Below are 21,208 nucleotides of genomic sequence, written 5' to 3'. Positions count from 1 at the left end.
CATTCAAAACGATCTAATCGCAACGCAAACACCCTACGCATCGCACGCCCATGGGCCACACGCACACAGCCATCGCTGGCCATGTGCGCGCAGCCCATGCGCTCGTCGCATAGCTGCTGCATCTTCCCATCGCAAGCCATCGCACAAGTGGTGCTCGCTGCGCGCGCGCCAGCGCTCGACACACGCGAGCCATCGCTCGCTGTGCGTGCTCTCCAGCGCTTGCTGCGCGCGCTCCAGCGCTTGATGCACGCGAGCCATCGCTCGCTGTGCGCGAGCAATTGCGCGCGATCAACGCTGGGCGCAGCGCTCGTGGCACGCGAGCTTGCGCTCGCTGCGCGCGCTTGCGCGAGGCACGCGTTGTGGCGCAGCTCGCTTGCTGCCACACGCGACTGCCATGCCTTGCCTTCGCCCATGCCCATTCATCCATAGCTCGTGGCCCACGACACAAGGCAGGGCTGCTGCCTTGTGCTCGTTCACCATGCCCCTGCTCATTGCATTCGTGCCGCACGGGCGACGAGCTCCCTTGCTCGTCGTCGCATGCCCGCACTATACAACACCCCTTAAGGGTAACACGAAGCGTCCATTGCTTTGTGCGTGCAAGTTATATGAACGAATCGCATAAAAAATTTAAAATTTATATTTAAAATTAATGACAAATTAATAAATAATATTAATTTCATAATTTTAGGGCGAAAAATCGAAAATTTATTATTCAATTGATTTCCGATTATTATGGATTCAAGCCTAGGTCATAAAAATTTAAAATTTATCATAAATTTACAATTTTTATGGTGGTTTTTAATCATAGGTTTCTAATTAAATTATAATTAATTATGAAAATCAAATTAATTCTAAATTATTCTAATTTTCAACAAATTAATCATAATTACAAATTAGATTGCATAATTAACAAGGCTAGGCATTCAAACTTGTTAAACATATACAGTAGGTCAATCAAAAATTCAAGATTTATCAACAAGAATCGCAAATATTTAATTTAACATCTTAAATTTACGAAATTTTGCATTCGAAAAACTAAAACCTTCGAAAAGTCATAGTTAGGCTTCGAATTTGAGAATTCTGGGTTCGGCAGAAAAATACTAGTTTTGTCAAAATTTTAGAATGCCTTTTACATGCGGAATTGACACAAAAATCACTCGATTTGGATGAGTAACGAAGAAACTGCCGAAAAACTGCGTACGTATAATTAAATAAACGCAATTTGCAATTAATTAACAATTACGAAAATTAATCACCCCTTTTAATTCATGCAAATTTGTAATATTTAACCATGTTCATGCAATTTAGATTATGAAAATAATAAGGGGCTCGTGATACCACTGTTAGGTTATGATACATATGACAATTCATAAATCATGAGGAAAAACCATTTAGCCAGGAATACATATTATTTACACATAATCATATAGCATAGTTTAGATGCATACTCTTTGTTGCGTGCCTTCCCTAGCTGCGCCCGAACCGAACAAGAACAAGTCTTTAGGACTCCAAGTGTCGTCCCTCCGTAGATAGTCCACAGCACGTCCGGATCCGCCTTAAGATTGACCAACTAGAATCGCCCTTAAGGTACTAAAGATTTTCGGCACTCTTAGGTAAGAAATGTGTCTGAATTTTCTCTCAAAAACTCACTTTGAATACTTGAATAATCTATTAAAATATGTGACCCTAGGTACGTATTTATAGAGTTATGGAAAGGGTTTTGGAATCCTATTAGGATACTAATTTATTTAATTATAACCCTATTAGGACTCTAATTAAATAATCATTATCTAATAGTTTTAGGATTTAATCACACTTCGAATTCTGATTACTTCAGGATTCCTGCACACGCAATGCACGAGCACCGTACACCCGCGCAAGCCTTGCGGCCCACGCTAGGCGCACAGCGCTCGGCCCATTGCTGCGCTCCGCGCGCGCGCGCCCAAGGCCTTGGCTGGGCCTGGCCTTGCGCTGGGCCTGGTCGAGGCTTGGCGTGCGCTGGTGTGCGTTGGCTCGCTGGGCGACGGCCTGGCTTCGTGCTGGGCCTTCGTCTAGCGGGCCTCGTCCGATGCTAATTCGTACGATACGCTTCCGATTAAATTCCCGATTCCGGAATTCATTTCCGATACGAACAATATTTAATATTTCCGATTCCGGAATCAATTTCCGTTTCGAACAAATATTTAATATTTCCGTTTCCGGAATTATTTTCCGATTCCGATAATATTTCCGATTCTGACAATATTTCCGTTTCCGGCAATATTTCCGATTCTGGCAATATTTCCATTTCCGATAATATTTTCCGATACGTACCATGTTTCCGTTTCCGGAAACATCTACGACTTGGATAATATTTATATTTCCGATACGATCCATATTTCCGTTTCCGGCAATATCATCGTTTCCGGAGTATTCATTTCTTGCCTGTGACGATCTCAGCTCCCACTGAAACCAAGATCCGTCGATTCCGAATATCCATAGATGGAGTATCTAATGCCATTAAATACTTGATCCATTTACGTACTATTTGTGTGACCCTACGGGTTCAGTCAAGAGTAAGCTGTGGATTAATATCATTAATTCCACTTGAACTGAAGCGGCCTCTAGCTAGGCATTCAGCTCACTTGATCTCACTGAATTATTAACTTGTTAATTAATACTGAACCGCATTTATTAGACTTAACATAGAATGCATACTTGGACCAAGGGCATTATTTCCTTCAAAACCTTCATCTTGTAAAGCTAGGGTAGTCATCACAGTCTCATTCTCCATAGGCCTCGATTCGTTAAACAATGTCCATAGAGCCTGGTTGTCCAATATTTCAGTTGTTTTAGTCTTGGTGAGGTGAGGTGCCTCATCCAAGGTGTGGCAGTCATGGAAATTTTCAAATCCGGGTTTTAGCAAGCCATCCTGAACGAAGGGTTCAGGGAAATCACAACATGGGTGTTCTTCTCCTTCCCGAACAAACATCCCGTTAAGGGTCCTTTGATATGGGGGAAGGAGGGTGGTTTGTTTGGCTTTGTTAAGGCGTAGCCTAGATAGGAGGTCAGCAATATCTTCCTCCGTTGGTTCATAACCTAAGCCAAAGGGAGTAGATTTGTCGGGAAAAGGATGGAATGTGCATTCCTTCTTCCTTATGCCCAATGGGGTTCCTGGGAAATAACCTTGAGCCAACAGCATTCTAGGGATGACTCGGGATGCATGCGGGTCTAGGAATGCTGGATCATAATCTTCGATGAACTGGATTGCTTCTTCCATTTGAAACCCATAAAGGTCATCTGCAGTTTCGGCCGTTCCAACCATAGTACAACTGACGTCGAGAGGAGGGGCGCGGATTTCTAGTATTACCCCATTATGGTTAAGTTTAACCATTTGGTGCAAGGTTGAAGCCACACCTCCTAAGTCATGGAGCCAAGGCCGCCCCAAGAGGAGGTTGAAAGTGGGCTTGATGTCGATTATTTGAAACTCCGTGGTGCGTGCCACAGGCCCAGTTTGTATGGTAAGGTTGATTTTTCCCACCACAGGCCTTCGGGAGTTATCATAAGCTCGTACCCCTTGTGAGGAGGTTTGGAAGTCGTCGCTTCCTAGCCCCAAGAAATGGGCGGTTCGCAATGGGCAGACATTAACCGCCGAACCATTATCTACGAGCGCTAGGGGGATGTTTTGTCCTTTGCATCCGACCACTAAGTAAAGGGCTTTATTGTGAGCACCCCCTCTTTGGGTAAGTCTTTATCAGTGAAAACTATGGCCTTTTCTCCGGCATCTCTCGTGACATGGCTAACCAATGAGTCAGGTGTGATATCTGTGGGTACTAAGATGAGGTCAAGTGAGCGAATAAGCTTTTCGCGATGTTCCTTTGAAGTACACATAAGATCCCAGATGGTAATCTCAGCCTTGGTTCTTTTTAGTTGTTTCAGGAGAGGATTTTCAATGACTTCCGCGACGGTGGCGTGCCGCCCGTTCTCAGGAGTTTGCCTAACCGGGATGTCGTCCATAGGAGGTGGGTGAATATCCGGTTGGTATATCCTTCCGGATCGGGTGAGGTTGTCGACCTCGGGCTCCTGAGGGGTGGTGTCAATGAGAGCATTCCCGGGCCAAGTTTCAGTGAAGAGGTCCTGGCCCGAGACTTGAGATAGGTAAATATCTTCAGCATCATCGTTCCACACACCGCATACTTCCCCCTCGATTCGATCCATAGGTACCACAGCGAGTGGTGCACCTTGAGGTGTAATATACACCGTGGGGTCGAAATTCTCTGGTTGGTCGAGAGAGATGTGACAAGAGCCGAGTGGGCTCTTGTTGTTGTTGGGTTTGCCAGCATTAGGGAGAGGTATTACTTCATCCTCTATCATGTCCTGGATCGTATGTTTTAGATGCCAGCAGTTTTCAGTGTCATGCCCATTTCCTTGATGAAATTTGCAGTAAGTACCTTCGACCCAATATTTGTTTTTGACAGGAGGGTCACGGATGGGGCCTATAGGTCTCAACTTTCCTTGATTGGTTAGTCTTTCAAAGGCTTGTACCAAAGTTGACCCGAGTGGGGCAAACTTTCGGTCTCGGACCCATCTTACAGGGTATCTTCGGGCGGGAGCCTCTTCTACAGCATGGACTTCTTGGGCTTGGGTGTGTTACCCCGATTATAGGTGTTGGTCTTATATGCAGGTTTGCTCTGTATGGTTTTGGCGAGGTCGTCCTCGATTTTTATTCCCACATCATAAACCCTTTTGAAAGTGTCGAGTCCCAGGTACCTAAGGTGTTGTCTGTAAGCCGGGTCCAAGTTGTCAATGAATTTTTGGACCAATTCTTTTTCGGGAGGCCTATTGATTAGCTGGGCCGCCTGGTCCCTCCATCTAGAAAAGTAGGTTGTGAAACCCTCATTTTTCTTTTGGAAGAGAACTTCCAGCTCGCGCATGGTGACTTGAAAATCCATGTTCGACGAGTATTGCTTGATGAAGACATTGACAAAGTCTTCCCAAGTGGGGAAGAGCTTAGGGTCCTGGTGATAGTACCATTTGAGCGGCACAGGTTCCAAGGACAGAGGAAAGGCAGGTAGGTACATGGACTTGTCCACGCCTTTCAAGTTCATGGTATTCACAAAGCTCAGTAGATGATCACGGGGGTTGTCCGTGGCCTTGAACTTTGGTAAGTCAGATGAACTGAACTTTTCTGGTAATTTGCCAGAAGGTTCAGGCTCGAGGGAGAAGTATTTGCTCCCCATGGTTTGCTGTAGGACCATTTTTTCGATCCTCTTCTCGTTTTCGAGGTCATTTTTGGCTTGCGCAGCCGCTAAGGCTTCGTTTTCCATTTTCAGTTGGCCCATGAGTTGGGTCATTTGGACCATCTGGTCTCGCAAATCTTCGATGGACATGTTTAGAGGTGCGAATCGAGGTTGGGGAAGCGGAGATCCTTGAAATGAGGGACGACGGACGGAGCTTGGAGTTGCTAGACCTGGTGATGTATCTTCGAGACGCACTAGCCGTTGATTCTCTGATCGGCACCAAGTGGCAGGACCAGTCCTAGGCATAAGATAAGCTAAAGTTTAGGTTCCCAAAGTTTCAAGCATTACTTAGTCTAGACTTCGACTCTCTAAATTGGTTTTTTTTTCACTTTTTCGCTCTTTCTTCTATCGGTACACTTTTTTTGGGGGGTTTTTTTTATTTTGGTCATTCTTGGATTTTCGAAACACTTGCCCGTGTGACATTCATAGTTGTTAGCGTGTTCGGTTTTGGTGCCAAGCATTGCTGTCGTAGAAGGCCTAACGACGACACAAAGAGTTATTAATTTTTCGCGAGTCGCCTTTTTGAAATCGAGTGCTTTTCTTACGCCCCCGTAGCAATTCTTTTGATGAACACTTTTTGTGCTACGTACTTTCTTTTTGCTTGGGCACCGAGGCTGCTGCGCCTAACCAGAGAGTCAAGCAGCAACTTCAGCACCCAACAGTGGGCGTGAGAAATTTTGGCGCCCAGCCAGGGGCGTTGAAAATGCGTCCCTGGCTGGTTCTCGTTTTCTGTTTTCTGTTTATGCGACTTCGATTTGCGTGCTTGCCTAATAACGTCCTTTACGCGTAACAGCGTTCGTGGGATTCGTTACAGGCCATCCCGAGCGTCGCTTATTTTGTGGCGATCATTCAGGTTTGCGGAACACGTGTTTCGGTATAACTCTTTGGCAAATTAGTCTATGAATGTTTGGGCAATTTTTAAGGTCATTGGTTTTCTAGGATAGTTTGTCACACACAATCACATATTTTGCTACACATAACTACAATACAAACATGGATTTGAAAATTAAATATGCCACGTAGTTTATGATAGGCTTCTATGGGTAGTATTTGCGCCTGGCTTGGTACCGCTTCTATCGTAGATCCAACACATGCCCCGGTCGAAGTAGTGTCTTCAACAGACGAATTTCGCTCAAGAGGCCAACTCGCAAGTGCAAGCCAAGGGGGCAGGCAGGCGAGAGGGACCTAATGGGCGAGCGATTGGGTTCGGGATAGGTGTACTACCTGCACAAGTACCGAGTGGGAAACATGCGCGGCGTATGCACCCCCCTATTGGCGAAAAAGGTATCCTTAGTCCCAACTCCCGAGGGAGCCGAGATTCGTTATGATGTTCTGCCCGTTCACATTAATATGCTATTTTCAGGTCGTCCCAACTTGATGGGGAAATAAACGCGGGGTAGGATTATTTCACCCTTCGGCTATTTTGATTACCTACAAGCACGAGTATTTCCTTCACGGTCCCCAGTGTCGCCACTGTGAGGGGGTCGAAGAAGCGCGAGGCTAATGCGTGACCTGTCCCTCGTGGGTGTGACGATTATTTTTATTCAATCAAGTGTAATTGGATTTCCTGTGAGTATACACCCAATTGACTAGTAATATAGGAGTCGCCATTCAGTTTTTAACGACAATGAGAAAAACTGACAAAACCCGGTTATCGTGACATAAAGGGAGTGCAATTATGTTTGACCACGACGGCCGTAGGTTCCCTTGTGATCCCTGGTGTGGGGATCTCTCAATATACACCCGCAAGGTAGAGATTGAGGGTTCGGGGGACTGTAACTACCGAGAGGAGTAATTCGCTCGTCGATAACTCCAGAGGCAGGATATCCTTACTAGCTCAGCATAAATAATTGAAGGGACATGCGTTAACTATTAAACTAATCTGAATTGATTTTAGCAACATGCAGCATATAATACTAATTCGATCGTGATTATCTGATTTAAATAGCATTAAGGGACCTAGCATGATAATCCGATTTCCCAAAAATATTATATTTATTAGGCGTGATAGAACAATCATATTAGGTTAGTTTAACGGTTCATAAAAAGGGCGAGGAAAGCAGTTAAATCATCGAAAAGGGACACATTACGACGCACCCTTGAGGGGTGCGTCACGGTTCTCAGAAAACTAACCACTTTGACTTTGCTATTTCTCCTTTTTATTTAACGAATCTCGATTATGGGACAGGATACGTTCTGTTCGATTTATGGATCGATTGCGACAGAACGCGTGAACAGTTTCGCAGCGAGAGGCTTAGGCTAAGGGGTTTAGAGTCAATACTCAGAATATATTATGTGTTGTTGTATGTTGTTTCACGTCGAAACTAGGGGTCTATTTATAGGGAAGAGTTCGTGGAAAGACAGAATTGCAGAGTTCTAATCCACAAAGAATTAGGAAAATAGACGTACCCAGGTACTTTCAGCGCCCAGGCCTGGGCGCCGAAGATTTCGGCGCCCAGAGCCAGGCGTTGAAAATAGGGTCTGGGCAGTTTTTGTTTAGTCAGATTCGGATTCTAAAATCCGTAGAGTTTGAGATTAATTCGAGTCTTTTAGCGCGTATCAATTTTGTGACGGAATGCGTCTGAGCCCGTTACGAACTCTAGGTTCGTTAGGATTTTAATTAATACGTAACTCTTATTTCCGAATCCTATTAGGAATAGGATTCTCGCAGTTTTCTATCTCATTTAGGATTTATGTTGGAATGCAACACCTAATTCTGACAGGTTTCTATCTTTTATGATTTGCCACTTTTAGAAGCTACCTTTTACGGCAGTTACTATTTTTAGCAGGTTTCCATAAACAGCAGGTTTCGGGTGAAATGAAATGGGGAATCAAGATTCGTTTATTTTATAGGAGATGCGTTGTCAAGTGGAGTTTTTATGCTTTCATCATCGAACCTTTCCCTTGCGGGAATGGGGACAAAAGTAGGTGTCTACAGCGCCCAAGCCCCATCGAGCTACGAGGCCCCCATGCCCCGTGCCATTAACCGTTGCACACGGCTTGCACAGCCACACCGCACACACAACCATATGCCACGCACACACGCAGCCATGCTGGCTACGCTGCGCGCAACCTTGTGCTGTGTCGTGGCTGCCTACCTCTCGGCGGGCCTTGTGCGTCGTGGCGCAGCACATCGCTGCCCACACGCATCTTGCTCGTCGCATGTGCTTGTCCATTTCCCTCGCCCATTGCCCTTGCCCATCGCCCAACATGCATGCCTAGGCTTTGAGCCTTTGCGTGCCGCCTAGCTTATTGCTCTTATTTTGGGTTTTTTTTAGGATGAGCGTCATATAGCAAATATTCGTATAATAAGGGTTTTTTTTTATTGTAAAATATTTTGTAAAAGAATAAGAAATGCCTATCTTGGAGACAGTTTTATGTTTTACTAAAAAAATTAACTTTAATTAATTATTTCTAATATAATAAAAAATACATGACGGTTGAGAAAGGTAGCCGTACTCTATTCTTTTCTTCACACAACTGTTATAATTGAAATGCGTACTCTATACTTCTATAAAACGCTTAGCAAACTTAAGCGTTCTCTATTCAGCGTTTCTTATTCCACATTTTGTAGTAGTGTCGTACCGCACGGGCGACGAGCTCCCTTGCTCGTCGTCGCGTGCCCGCACTATACAACACCCCTTAAGGGTAACACGTAGCTTCCATTGCTTTGTGCGTGCAACATTTATGAGCGTATTTCATAAAAACTTAAAATTTTTAATTCAAAATTAATGACAAATTAATAAATCATATTAATTTCATAATTTTAGGGCGAAAAATCGAAAATTTATTAATCAATTAATTTCCGATTAACTTGGATTCAAATCTAGGTCATAAAAATTTAAAATTTATCATAAATTAACAATTTTTAAGGTGGTTTTTTAATCTTTGATACCTAATTAAATCATTAATTAATTATGAAAATCAAATCAATTCTAAATTATTCGAATTTCAACAAATTAATTATAATTACAAATTAGGTTGTATAATTAAAAAGTACAGGCATTCAAATTTGTTAAACATATACAGTAGGTCAATCAAAAATTCAAGATTTATCAACAAGAATCGCAAATATTCAATTTAACATCTTAAATTTACAAACTTTTGCGTTCGAAAAACTAAAACCTCCGAAAAGTCATAGTTAGGCTTCGAATTTGGGAATTCTGGGTTCGGCCGAAAAATAGTGTTTTTGTCAAAAGTTTAGAATGCCTTTTACATGCGGAATTGACACAAACATCACTCAGTTTGGTTGAGTAACGAAGAAACTGCCGAAAAACTGCGTACATATAATTAAATAAACGCAATTTGCAATTAATTAACAATTACGAAAATTAATCACCCCTTTTAATTCTTTGCAAATTTGTAAAATTTAACCATGTTTAAGCAATTATAGATCATGCAATTAATAAGGGGCTCGTGATACCACTGTTAGGTTATGATACATATGAACAACATAAATCATGCGGAAAAACCTTAATGCCAGGAATCATATTAATTGCACATAATCATATAATTAGTCTAGGATGCATACACTTGTAGCGTGCCCTCCCTAGCTGCGCCCGAACCGAACAAGAACAAGTCTTTAGGACTCCAAGTGTCGTCCCTCCGTAGAAAGTCCACAGCACGTTCGGATCCGCCTTAAGATTGACCAACTAGAATCGCCCTTAAGGTACTACTTATTTTCGGCTAAATAGGGCAAGTGTTATGGCTGATTTTTCTGCTTAAAAATCCTAGCTTTGAATACTTGAAAACTTGTATATAAATTTGTGACCCTAGCCACATATTTATAGAGTATGGAAAAGGATTTAGAATCCTATTAGAATACCAATTAGTTTAACTAGAATCCCTTTAGGACCCTATTAAATAAATTCTATCTACTAGGATTAGGATTTAATCATAGAACGAATTCCAATAACTTTAGGATTTGTATCGCACACAACCGCACACGAGCACGAGCACCGCACAGCCCGCGCAAGCCTCGCGGCCCACGCGAGCTGCACAGCTCGTAGCCCATTTGCTCGCAGCACACATAGCTCGCGCGCGCCCCATGCCTTGTTGGGCCTGGCCTTGCGCTGGGCCTGGCGAGGCTTTGGCGTGTGTGTTGGGCGCTTGGCTTGCTGGGCGCGGGTCTGGCTTCGTGCTGGGCCTTCGTCTAGTAAGTCTCGTCCGATGCTAATTCGTACGATGCGCTTCCGATTAAATTCCCGAATCTGGAATTCATTTCCGATACGAACAATATTTAACATTTCCGATTCCGGAATTAATTTCCGTTTCGAACAAATATTTAATATTTCCGTTTCCGGAATGATTTTCCGATTCCGATAATATTTCCGATTCAGACAATATTTCCGTTTCCGGCAATATTTCCGATTCCGGCAATATTTCCATTTCCAATAATATTTTCCGATACGTACCATGTTTCCGTTTCCGGCAACATCTACGACTTGGATAATATTTATATTTCCGATACGATCCATATTTCCGTTTCCGGCAATATCATCGTTTCCGGAGTATTCATTTACTTGCCTTTGACGATCTTAACTCCCACTGAAACCAAGATCCGTCGATTCCGAATGTTCATAGATAGAGTATTTAATGCCATTAAATACTTGATCCGTTTACGTACTATTTGTGTGACCCTACGGGTTCAGTCAAGAGTAAGCTGTGGATTAATATCATTAATTCCACTTGAACTGAAGCGGCCTCTAGCTAGGCATTCAGCTCACTTGATCTCACTGAATTATTAACTTGTTAATTAATACTGAACCGCATTTATTAGACTTAACATTAAATGCATACTTGGACCAAGGGCATTATTTCCTTCACGTCAAAGGCGATCGAACGTAACACATATCCCCAAATTTGTTGTTCACACATGACCTCCTGAAAGAAGGAACGATAAATGTCCAACAGATTTAATCGTGTGACATACCAAATCTCTTCATTCAAAGAGGTTTGAACAGTTGGTACATAAAATTAGAATGTGGTGTCTTCATGAGCTACATTAAATTGAGGGGGAGTATCATATGCACTGCATTCTTTTTCCCTTTGATCAGGTTTTTATCCCACTGAGTTTTTCCTAACAAAGTTTTTAATGAGGTAGTATGTCAAAGCATATAATCACAATTTTTTTAGCAATGAGGCAATTGACACTGTGCTTAAACTGACATTCAAAGGGGAGTGTTAAGAGTCAACAATTGTAACTACTACGTAAATGTTGTTAAAAGTCAACAATTGTAACTAGTAGAGTAGTAGGTGAATGTCAAGTTTTTACACTATTTTTCTACCACCTATTTTAGTAAAATAGTAGAGCTGCTACTACCTATGATAAGAATTTTGACAATAAATACCTAAACTACATTTGCAAGCAATACCATTTTGCATAAACAAGAAAGTTCGTATCGTATTCCACATATATCATGTTATAACGGAAGCAAAGAAAGATTAAATCTATACTAATATATTAAAAGGCGTTCTTGAGAATGTATACGTGTCACGTATATCTCTTCTTATTACGCCATGTCAGCATTAATCAACATCATGACATGTCATTGACAACCAAAAAACATGTAGCAAGGATCGAACACTTGACCTCTTTGTTAAATGTTGCACTTTCTACCATCTTAACCAACTACAACTTATGTTATATTTTCTATATAAACATATATGTTCTTTTTACAATAAATAAGAAATTGAATAAAATTGAATGCAAATAAAAGGGAATGATTACTTCATTTATAAATGTACAATTATTATTTTCCTAGATTAAGCCTCAAAAACAAAAACAAAAAAGCCCTGGGTAAGAGGAGAAACATTGACGGTGGTTGAGTAATTCTAGAACAATATACATGCACACCGGTGCACCATGAACTCTCTCACATTCTCTCCTTACATGTGAGGAGAAAATGTGATAGGGACCACCAATGGGTATTAAAGTTCCATTGGGTGGAAGATGCACTAATAATGTCCAGAGTAATGAATCAACTAATGATGAAGAAAAGGATCCGACTTTGTTTTGATTTTCGGATGTGGGGTTTCACCTTGGGAAGGTTGCTAATCGGCCGCTAATCTTGTGTCACCCTCATAATTCTATGACAACACAAGTTATGTTGGCACATATTTACAACAAATAAATCCAAATAAAAGTCAAAATCCGGGGCAACGCCCGGGCCACACACTAGTTAACGTAATTAAAGAATGCAGAGATTTAACGTGGTTCACTAACAATGTGTTAGCTACGTCCACAGGTAGAGGGGAGGAAAGTTTTATTGATCTTGAGAAATACAAATTACAGAATAGGGCTAGGTTATGACCTAAAGAGTTTACATAGTACTCTCTAGACAGATGCGAAAAAGCCCAGAAAATAGGCCCAAAACAGATAACCCGTGTCCAAAATAACAGATACCGTAGCTGGGGCGTTGCAGTAAGGGGCTTGACCGATTCAAGGCATTATCTAACATATCATATATAAACTTTTCCTTTTTTTTATTATCTAACCATGGACCAAAACTTTTCTTTTAATCGTGAGATAGAGCCTTGATCCCAAAAAGTTTATTTATGACAATTTTTAATTATATAAGTAAACGTCATGTTTTACACACTATGCACCAAATTTTCTCCGAAATTATAAACAAGTATAATCAAAACATGTTGTGAATAGAAAATCATATCCAGCTAGCTTAATAAAGCAACATGTCAGCAACTACTTTAACCTCTCGACATAATTATGTGTGTTGGTACCAAAAATACACTATCAAAAGTGAGGATATATTATATATGAATCATATGATCGACTACATCTCGATCTACAGAGAAGCAAATTTAAAATAAGATGAAGATGAAGATGAAGATGAAGATGAAACCTTTACTTAGGTTTCTTGAGTTTGGTTGTTTTTCATCATCAACAACAACAAGGTCTACTGCAGATACTGATATCAACATCACTACTGTAAGTGTTAGTGTTAGTATTCTTCATTCCCCTTTTAATTTAATTTAATTTAATTTAATTTAATGTTATTCTTATTCATGATTGATTTTGTATGTATTGATTTATGTTTTTTTTAACAGGAAAAGCTAGCGGTGAATAACAGAGGAATTAAGCTAAAACATCCGATAAAAAAGCCACCAAAGCCAACCGTGAAATCTGGAAGAGGTGGACAAATCCACGCTAACTTATTGTAAATATACTAAGCTCCAATCCTTCTAGAATTAAATGTCATGTTGATAGTGTTATCTGAATTAGCATTTAGCATTTAGCATAAGCCACTTCTTTTGTTGACAACTAAATCTACACGGAGGTGGTGCGTACTTTTCTTTCTCCTTTAATTTGCTTCTGCCTTTTTTATTTCTCTGTAAGAGGGTGGAGTTGGCCGTTGGGACTTGGGAGTGTTGCGTTGGATTTGGGTTCACTGTATAGAATTTCAAATTTGGTTTTCTTTTTATCCTTAATTTTAATTTTCTTTTAAAGATTCGAATATGCAATTATAAGTTTGAATAAGAATATCAGACATTTTGTTTCTTTTATGTAATCCCTTCCCTGAGTTTAATTCAGTTGAATAAACACAACTGCAGATTTTGCTTGAATCGTCTTCCATTAACGGCAAAGTATATTTTATTGTTTGGAAAATTGACGCCGACAAGCGCCAATCCCACCGGCAATTATAAGGGAAAGAGGAAAGTAAATAGTGTATCACAAATATCTAAGTAGTGTACAATAAATATTGTATATCGGAGTAAAAGTTAATTCAAAATATTTAAAAAGTTATCCTTATATAGATAAAAATTATCACTTTCAATGTTTATCGAGCGATTCCCTTCAATATTGTTTAAAGAACGTCAAATTCCCAAAATGGGCCACTTTTTAACTTAATTCCCACCATACCGTCCACGTCAGCATTAAAACTGGTCGTTTTTTTTTTAACGAAGCGGCACTAACCCGCATCAGGTAGGGGTCGAACCCATGACCTTCTGCTTAGGAAACAAACGCTCTATCCACTGAGCTACAAACACTAATGTTGATAAGTTAAATATGAAAATGTTTATAAATAATATTAAGAAATGGTTAAAAAGAAATAAACACATTAGGTAGGGTTCAAACCCACAACCTCCTGCTTAGAAATAACACACTCTATCCACTGAGCTACAGACGCAATTGATGTCACAAGAGGTTACTTCTAAATTATATTTCTATTTAAACTGTAATTCATGTTAAAAATAATTTACAATTAAGTAAACCGCCATCTGAGATAACGGTTTTGTTTTAATGCAAACTTATAACATTGAACCGCCATCTCAGATGGCGGTTTGGTTTAAACGAAACCGCTATCTCATATGGCGGTTCTATGCTGAACCGGAAAAAAAAAAAAAATTACTTCTCTTTCTCCCTTGCTTACGTGGACGGTATGGTGGGAAATAACTTAGAAAGTAAGGTATTTAGGGAATTATTGGATCTTTATGCAATATTGAAGGAAATCGCTCATGTTTATCTATCAAAAGTTAATCAAATTATATTAAAAGTTACAAAAAAAAACTTGTTTAAAAGTTATCTTGATGTATAACAAATTTATTATACACCTTGTACGTGCAAGACCTTTTGATGTGTATCTTTCATTGAAAGTGAAGGGGTGCGTAGCTTTTAAAAGATTGCCACATTTAATTTTTTACGCTCTTTAAAATACGACTTAATTAAAATGTAAATAACTTCAATTCTACATACAGTAAAATTATAAAGTTGAGAATTTATGGTCAACATTTCCAAAATTTGACGCCTTGGCCTAAAATTTGAAATGGGGCAATCTTTTACTAATAGAGGAAATATTGAACTGTGTAAAAGGGCACTTGGAAAATGTCACTAAGAATATACTTGTATTAGGTTTTGATGTATGAAAGGTTTCCCAAAATAAATACTCTCTCTGTCCTTTAATACTCGCACCGTTTTGACTTTTTACACTATTCACATAATTCACTTTGACCCTATTTTATTTCTAGTATATAAAAAAAATGTTAGTATATAATATAGTGTTGGCTTCATCTTAATATATATTTTCAAAATATTAAAAAATTTATAAGTTTTTATAATATGTAGTTAAAGATATTGGTGGTCAAAGTTGTGCATCGGCATGCGTGTCCAGTCAAAACGATGCGAGTATTAAGGGACGAAGGTAGTAGTTACTATGGTATAATGTACTGATTATACAAATTTCATGAGAAATAAGGTAAACTAAGGTTTGACCCAACTATCAAAGACAAGTACTTTTACTATAAAGAGCACACCTTAATTTGCCAGTCGACTCAACAATAACTAACCCTCTACACTTAAGAATCCATCTTTTTACCAAGTAATAATTCAGGTGACTAACAGATGGAAAAGTGCGGTATAGTGCCTTTGATCTTGAGTCTAGTTAGCGTATTGTCCCGGACGCCTGACGGTCAAAAGATTGTCCTTATGACCGTCCGTGCGGCGCCTGAATCCCCGAGGTTTGATGCAAACCAACTTACCCCATATGCGCAACAAACATCGAATACAACAATGATAGAGGAAATAACACGTAATGATACTAACTTGTAGCAAGATTAATGCATCAGTAAAGACACACAGAAGCATAGGAGTTGCCTCATATGAGACACGTTCGGCCTTAGCATCTGGAAAATGTCAACACGTGACCGTATGTTGACTAAAGGTATTTAGGACATTTCACCCGCTATTAGTTGTCGAACTACCTACGGAATACAGAATAGACTTTTCCTTTGAGCAAATTCCATAAACATATTGGATACAACGATTAAATCAGAATGGCAAATGATGCATGCTGCCATATGTACAAAAGTAAAAATGAATCTTACTGCTGCCATCATCAAAATTATTTGTTCAAGGACCTACGCTTAGATCTATTAGAAAGAAAACTGACGACCGACCTAGAGAATCCGGTGACAGCAAAAAACACTTGAAGCATTGTACGCCCTTTAACAATGCCCTCTCGCATGTCTCTTGCAGTTTTAGCTACTGCAGGTTCAACTGTCGTTATTGCTTTGGCGTTGGCTACCTGCATTGGTGCTAATGAAGTGAAGATAAAGTAAAAATTCCAAGTTCAGGATAAATTGGAACGCACTAAATTTACTTCACCATAATTTCTGAGATTATAAAACCTAACCTGTTGATGTCATGTTTGCAAACTGACGCAATTTTTCCTCCGCCACATGTACAGCACGAGTAGACTTCTTAACACCTTGTGTTATTTCCTGACTGAAACACACACTATGTGAACACGGCTTTGGACATGTACCAGAAGTTCGACAAAGAAAAACACCAACTTATCATGTCTTTCGGGGCAAAAATCATGATGAAGCTTTAAATATAAACTTCTCATTATAAACCCAGCGCTCGAACTATCTGTTCGAATTGATATCAAAATTTTATTGTACTCCCATAGTCCACGATAGCAGATTAGCAGGTACTGTTGTACTATTGTACTAACATCTTAACTTGTAATTATCTTAAGACATTTTCTTGAATGATAAATGGACTTCTATAACTTAAATTAAATGATAAAACTATAATACTCCCAGTTTTAGAGATTCATCAGCAATTAGTAAGAAAGTTCATGTAACTTCAAAATGCCATTACAAATCCTCACTAGTTAGGTTTGGGAAAAACTTCTCATATCTTATACATTGAACTGCCATTGAAATTTCTTTTATAATTTAAACAGAATAGACATGAAGAGCCACTGGTAAGCATCATAAATGAATTCAAAAAACATTACTCCAAATTATCGATTCATACAGTTCATAGACTTGCAGATTTAAGCTCACTAGTCACGATTAACAAAGGTCTGATTTTCTTCTATCACTTTGAAAGATTATGTCCTAAAAGACTACGAGATCAATAAAACATGACTTACCCCAAATCACTTAGCTCCATCGTTAAGTCACTGATTTCCATTCCAGACAGGCGAACTGCTGCCATTGTATCTGGCAGCTCTTCTCTGGTGACATCTAATAGCTTCTCTAGTGATTCCGCTGCTCTCTTGAAAGCCTTGAACATGCGAAACCAAAACCAAGAATTTAGAAAGGTCTGCTAAAGTCTTGAAGATTATGCCAGTTCAAACAATCAAACTGAGCCTTGAAGCATCAAACGATGAAAGCAAATTACTACTCCCTCCGTTCCTTAATGTTCTTCCCGGTTGGAATCCGGGAGGGGACTAAGAAAAATGGAATCTTTGTATAATTGGGTGTAAGAGTAATGACTGGGGGTAAGAGATTCTACTTTTTGGAATAAATGAAAGAGGGAGAAAATAATAAAGAAAGGAAAGGGAGATATTTTATTAAAAGAATCATAAAATAAGGTTCATTTGTTATTTTGGCCGTGGGATGTAATGGACTAAATCAAAATGGCTCTTAATACGTTTTCGCTTCCTTTCCATGAAGTAGAAGATGGTCGTCTCGTTGTTGTCTCGTTATCGCTTTTGGGTCAATTGGAAACAACCTCTCTGCAATTGCAGGGGTAAGGTTGCGTACGTCCGACCCCCCCTTACCCCGCTTCTTGCGGGAGCCTCTTTGAGGCAATGGGGTAATGATAATCATAAAATAATGTGGGTGAATGAATTGTGGTGTATGAATGAATTAAAAAAATGGGTGGGAAACAATGAGAATAATTAGATAGATGGATGAAATAAAGGTAGGATATGGTAGGAAATTAAATTGTAGAATGAGGGTATTTTGGTAAAAAAAGATGGCCAATATTGTAAAGATTCCAACTGGGAAGAACAAAAAGAAACGCCAAATTGGAAAACGGGAAAAACATTTAGGAACGGAGGGAGTAATAGTATTAATCTCCTTAAAAAATGGGCTCAGCTCCATATTAGGGATCACAAATTGATGCTTCTTCTACAATCAACACACAAAATTTAGATGACTACACTTTGGGCATTGCTCAATCAAAGAAAAAGAATTCAAAAAAATATGCCAGTTATAAAGGAGCGTAATGTTTTCAGCTCTGCGCTGATAAATTAGTACTATATTACAGCATTTTTCACTCCTAATTTGTTTATCACACATAAAGGTATTGTTACACCGATTGAGAACAAGATGAGGGAGAATCTACTAAAGTGGTTTGGCCATATAAGACGGAGGTCAAATGATGCGCCGATTTGAAGGATTGAAGAGTGGTGAACGGATGGAATTGTGAGGGGTAGGGGAAGACCAAAGCAAACATGGAAAAGGTTGATTGAGAGTAATATGTGTTTATTGGGGATTGAGGAAAACATGGCGTTGGATAAAGGCGGAGTAGAGGGAGATAATACATGCCGACGACTAACATGACTTCTTTTTCCTTTTTTCCATTTGCTCTGCAAAATTCTTTAGTTATTTTTTTTTTTTTAAAAGCATATTTACGCTTCTTCTTTAAACCGGTCTATCTTGTTTTCTTATTCCCTCTCTTTCGTGCCTCGTGTTTACTCTTTTTAAACTAACTTTTTTTTCTTACTTCACTTTCGCAAACGATTTGTCACGATGGTTCATGTTAGCTGACCCAATCATTTTGGGATTAAGGCTTGGTTGTTGTTGTATTGGAGTGCAATGTGCTTCTGAAATAACTTGACTACTATACAAAGTGTGTGTAGATAGAAATGGTGGAGGGAAGGGGGAGGAAAAGTGTGATCTTTAGATGAAGGTACCCGAGGGGAGGGGAGGGGAGGGGAGGGAAAGAAGAGTGAGGAACCATATTCCCTTGTTTGGACACGGACATGGGGAAAATAAAGGAACTAATGGCATCCATTTTCCAACCACTGTAGGAAAGAGAAGAAAAATGCAAAACTCTCCCCCTCCCCTTAATCCAACGCATTGTAATTTGTAAGTTGTTCAATACTGGAAGGATTTGGTTTACGTTTATCGTTAAAGGGGGAAGGATATTGGAATCTTCATTTCCCTATGTTCCATACTCAATATAAAAAGGTCCGGAGAAGGTCCATACTCTGTATAGCATAGGAAAATAGATTACCACAACCCCCCCCCCCCCCCCGCCACCCCTCCCTCGTCACCCTACTTCTCTTCCTTCTAAATCCAACCATTCAAATAAGAATAAAGCTATATTTAAAATGCGCCAAAAGGTGGCAAAGCTAGAAAGAAAAAGAAAGCATCAAAATTTACAGCCTTAGAATGAAGTGCCTGTATTTGGACCTGATTCTTGTAAGAAGGGCATTAAGGAACCATCTCTAAGCAGGGAGTGCAAAAACAGTTACTACCGAGATATTATTAGCACAAATAATCAAAATCTCTAACCCAACCCCATACCAGCAGTTCCCCCTAATACATCCTCACCACAAGAGAATGTTATCCTTAACTAGAATCATCTTGTGCTTATATCAAATCATAAAGAATTATGATATCATTTCTATCCCAAAACTCGCTACCATCAATCTATATAGAAGAACACAGAATCACCTCAAAACTCCCATCTTTGCCAGTAGTATCAATGATTCCGAATTAAAATTAGTTAAGGACAAATGGACAATGAATTCAATATAGTCAATCAATACCAATTAAAAACACACAATGAAGATAGAATATACAAACCAAAAGCGCGGGAATCGCAGCACAAAATAGCCAAGTCGCAGAAATTGCAACCTGCAAACAGAAAACAACATCTAAAACAACTGACCTAATTGCTAAATTAAAAAATTCAACTTAATCTCTTCTTTTCTTTCACATGATTTTGCTAAATTCAAATTTTCAATGTGGCACTAGAAAATTCGGTTAAACTCTAATTTCTCAAATATTTAAATTATGTGAATTCAAAATAATAATATCAAAATAAATGAATAAAATGTGAAGTGATAGAAGAGATACCGCACAGGCGAGGAAATTCAAGACGGAGATGTGACGTTGAGATAGAGTCGAATGAGAGAGGTGAAGCGAAGGAGATCCAACGGAGGAGGTAAAATCGGAAGAAATCGATGGCTGAGAAGAAGGCACATTTTCCGACGATTTTACGGATAATACGGAGAACCGGCGGGGTGGAAGGCGGAGCGAAGACGCCGTAGAAGGAGAGAAGGTTAGGTTCCCGGCGACTTTGTAGTTGTTTCTACGGTGGGTTGCAGGGGTTGAAGCCTGCAATTTTAGAGATGAGAACATCCCTTCTTCACTCACTCGCTTGGGGGACAGTAATTGAAATCTACCGTCCAAAGTTCGCTTCTCTGGTTTGAACGAAGGGCATGTTCCGCTTCAATGTTTAAAAACAACTCTTACAGAATGTTTCCGAGTGATTACAATTTCGTTCGCTTTTAAATGAGTCCGGTTCGAGTTTAAAATATGGTTCCAACAATTAACGAAACTCGAATTTAATGGCGTTTGGCTCGAAAGCTCGCCAACCCTATCAATTACTCCGTATTTTACAAAAAAATCTGATACTCCGTATGTAGTAGTATTCATTGACTTTCTCACCTCATTAAGACCTAATTATATATCTCCATATGTCGTAATTATAGTGTATTACCTTTTAACTTCATTTTTACTCTGGAATGTGAAATAAAGTTTTCTAATTTCAATAATGGCATCAATTTCATACTTCCCTAATCATCAATTTCAATACACTTTTTCCTCCAAAATTCTTAAGGGCCCGAATAATAGTTCGACCTCAACTGTTACCAAACAAATTTAGAATTAGCTCAACTCCGAACTCAAACTGCAAATCTAGCAATCAAGCCGAGTTCAAGCTCGAGCTCAAAATTGAAGTTTCAACTAAGCTCAAACCCGAACTCGGACTTTGTAGGAAAATAGTGGTGACAAATGTGAATAGTACTACACAGTACGGATCTCGTATGTTTTTCTCTTGATCCCTATATAGTTTACTCAAACAGATTTTTAGCAAATCAATTACCTACTCAATGGAGAAGCGATGTTTGTTTTCGCACTTAATTTGGAGCTCTCCTTTC

At 39.6% G+C, this 21,208-nt stretch overlaps 1 protein-coding gene across 2 annotated transcripts; it reads right to left on the bottom strand.

Annotated features, from left to right (window-relative positions):
* Positions 1 to 16,006: 16,006 nt before the first annotated feature.
* LOC110787255 (uncharacterized) lies at positions 16,007 to 20,542 on the bottom strand. 2 transcript variants are annotated; one of them, XM_021991841.2, is made up of 5 exons: positions 20,124 to 20,542; positions 19,851 to 19,901; positions 17,180 to 17,313; positions 16,430 to 16,521; positions 16,007 to 16,332 (listed from the first exon to the last, which is right to left on the bottom strand). In XM_021991841.2, the coding sequence occupies exons 1-5, from the start codon at positions 20,406 to 20,408 to the stop codon at positions 16,139 to 16,141; spliced, it is 756 nt and encodes a 251-aa protein (XP_021847533.1). In that variant the 5' UTR covers positions 20,409 to 20,542; the 3' UTR covers positions 16,007 to 16,138. The 2 variants fall into 2 exon arrangements, with proteins under 2 accessions (XP_021847533.1, XP_021847534.1); XM_021991842.2 differs by having other exon boundaries at positions 16,098 to 16,321.
* Positions 20,543 to 21,208: the final 666 nt, after the last annotated feature.

This window comes from Spinacia oleracea, chromosome 3 (genome assembly GCF_020520425.1).
Source record: "Spinacia oleracea cultivar Varoflay chromosome 3, BTI_SOV_V1, whole genome shotgun sequence".
In the NCBI taxonomy this organism is placed as follows: Eukaryota; Viridiplantae; Streptophyta; class Magnoliopsida; order Caryophyllales; family Amaranthaceae; genus Spinacia; species Spinacia oleracea.
The sequence above is the reverse complement of the archived record's forward strand: the minus strand, read 5'-3'. Positions and strand labels throughout refer to the sequence as shown.

What these genes read in the sequence shown, in the direction of transcription:
- LOC110787255 (XM_021991841.2), bottom strand. Translation starts at nt 20,408, where the DNA reads ATGTTCTCATCTCTAAAATTGCAGGCTTCAACCCCTGCAACCCACCGT. An exon ending in TGAATTTCCTCGCCTGTGCG is followed by an intron (nt 19,902 to 20,123) that starts GTATCTCTTCTA and finishes TTCTGTTTGCAG; the next exon opens with GTTGCAATTTCTGCGACTTG. An exon ending in TGCAAACATGACATCAACAG is followed by an intron (nt 16,333 to 16,429) that starts GTTAGGTTTTAT and finishes TCACTTCATTAG; the next exon opens with CACCAATGCAGGTAGCCAAC.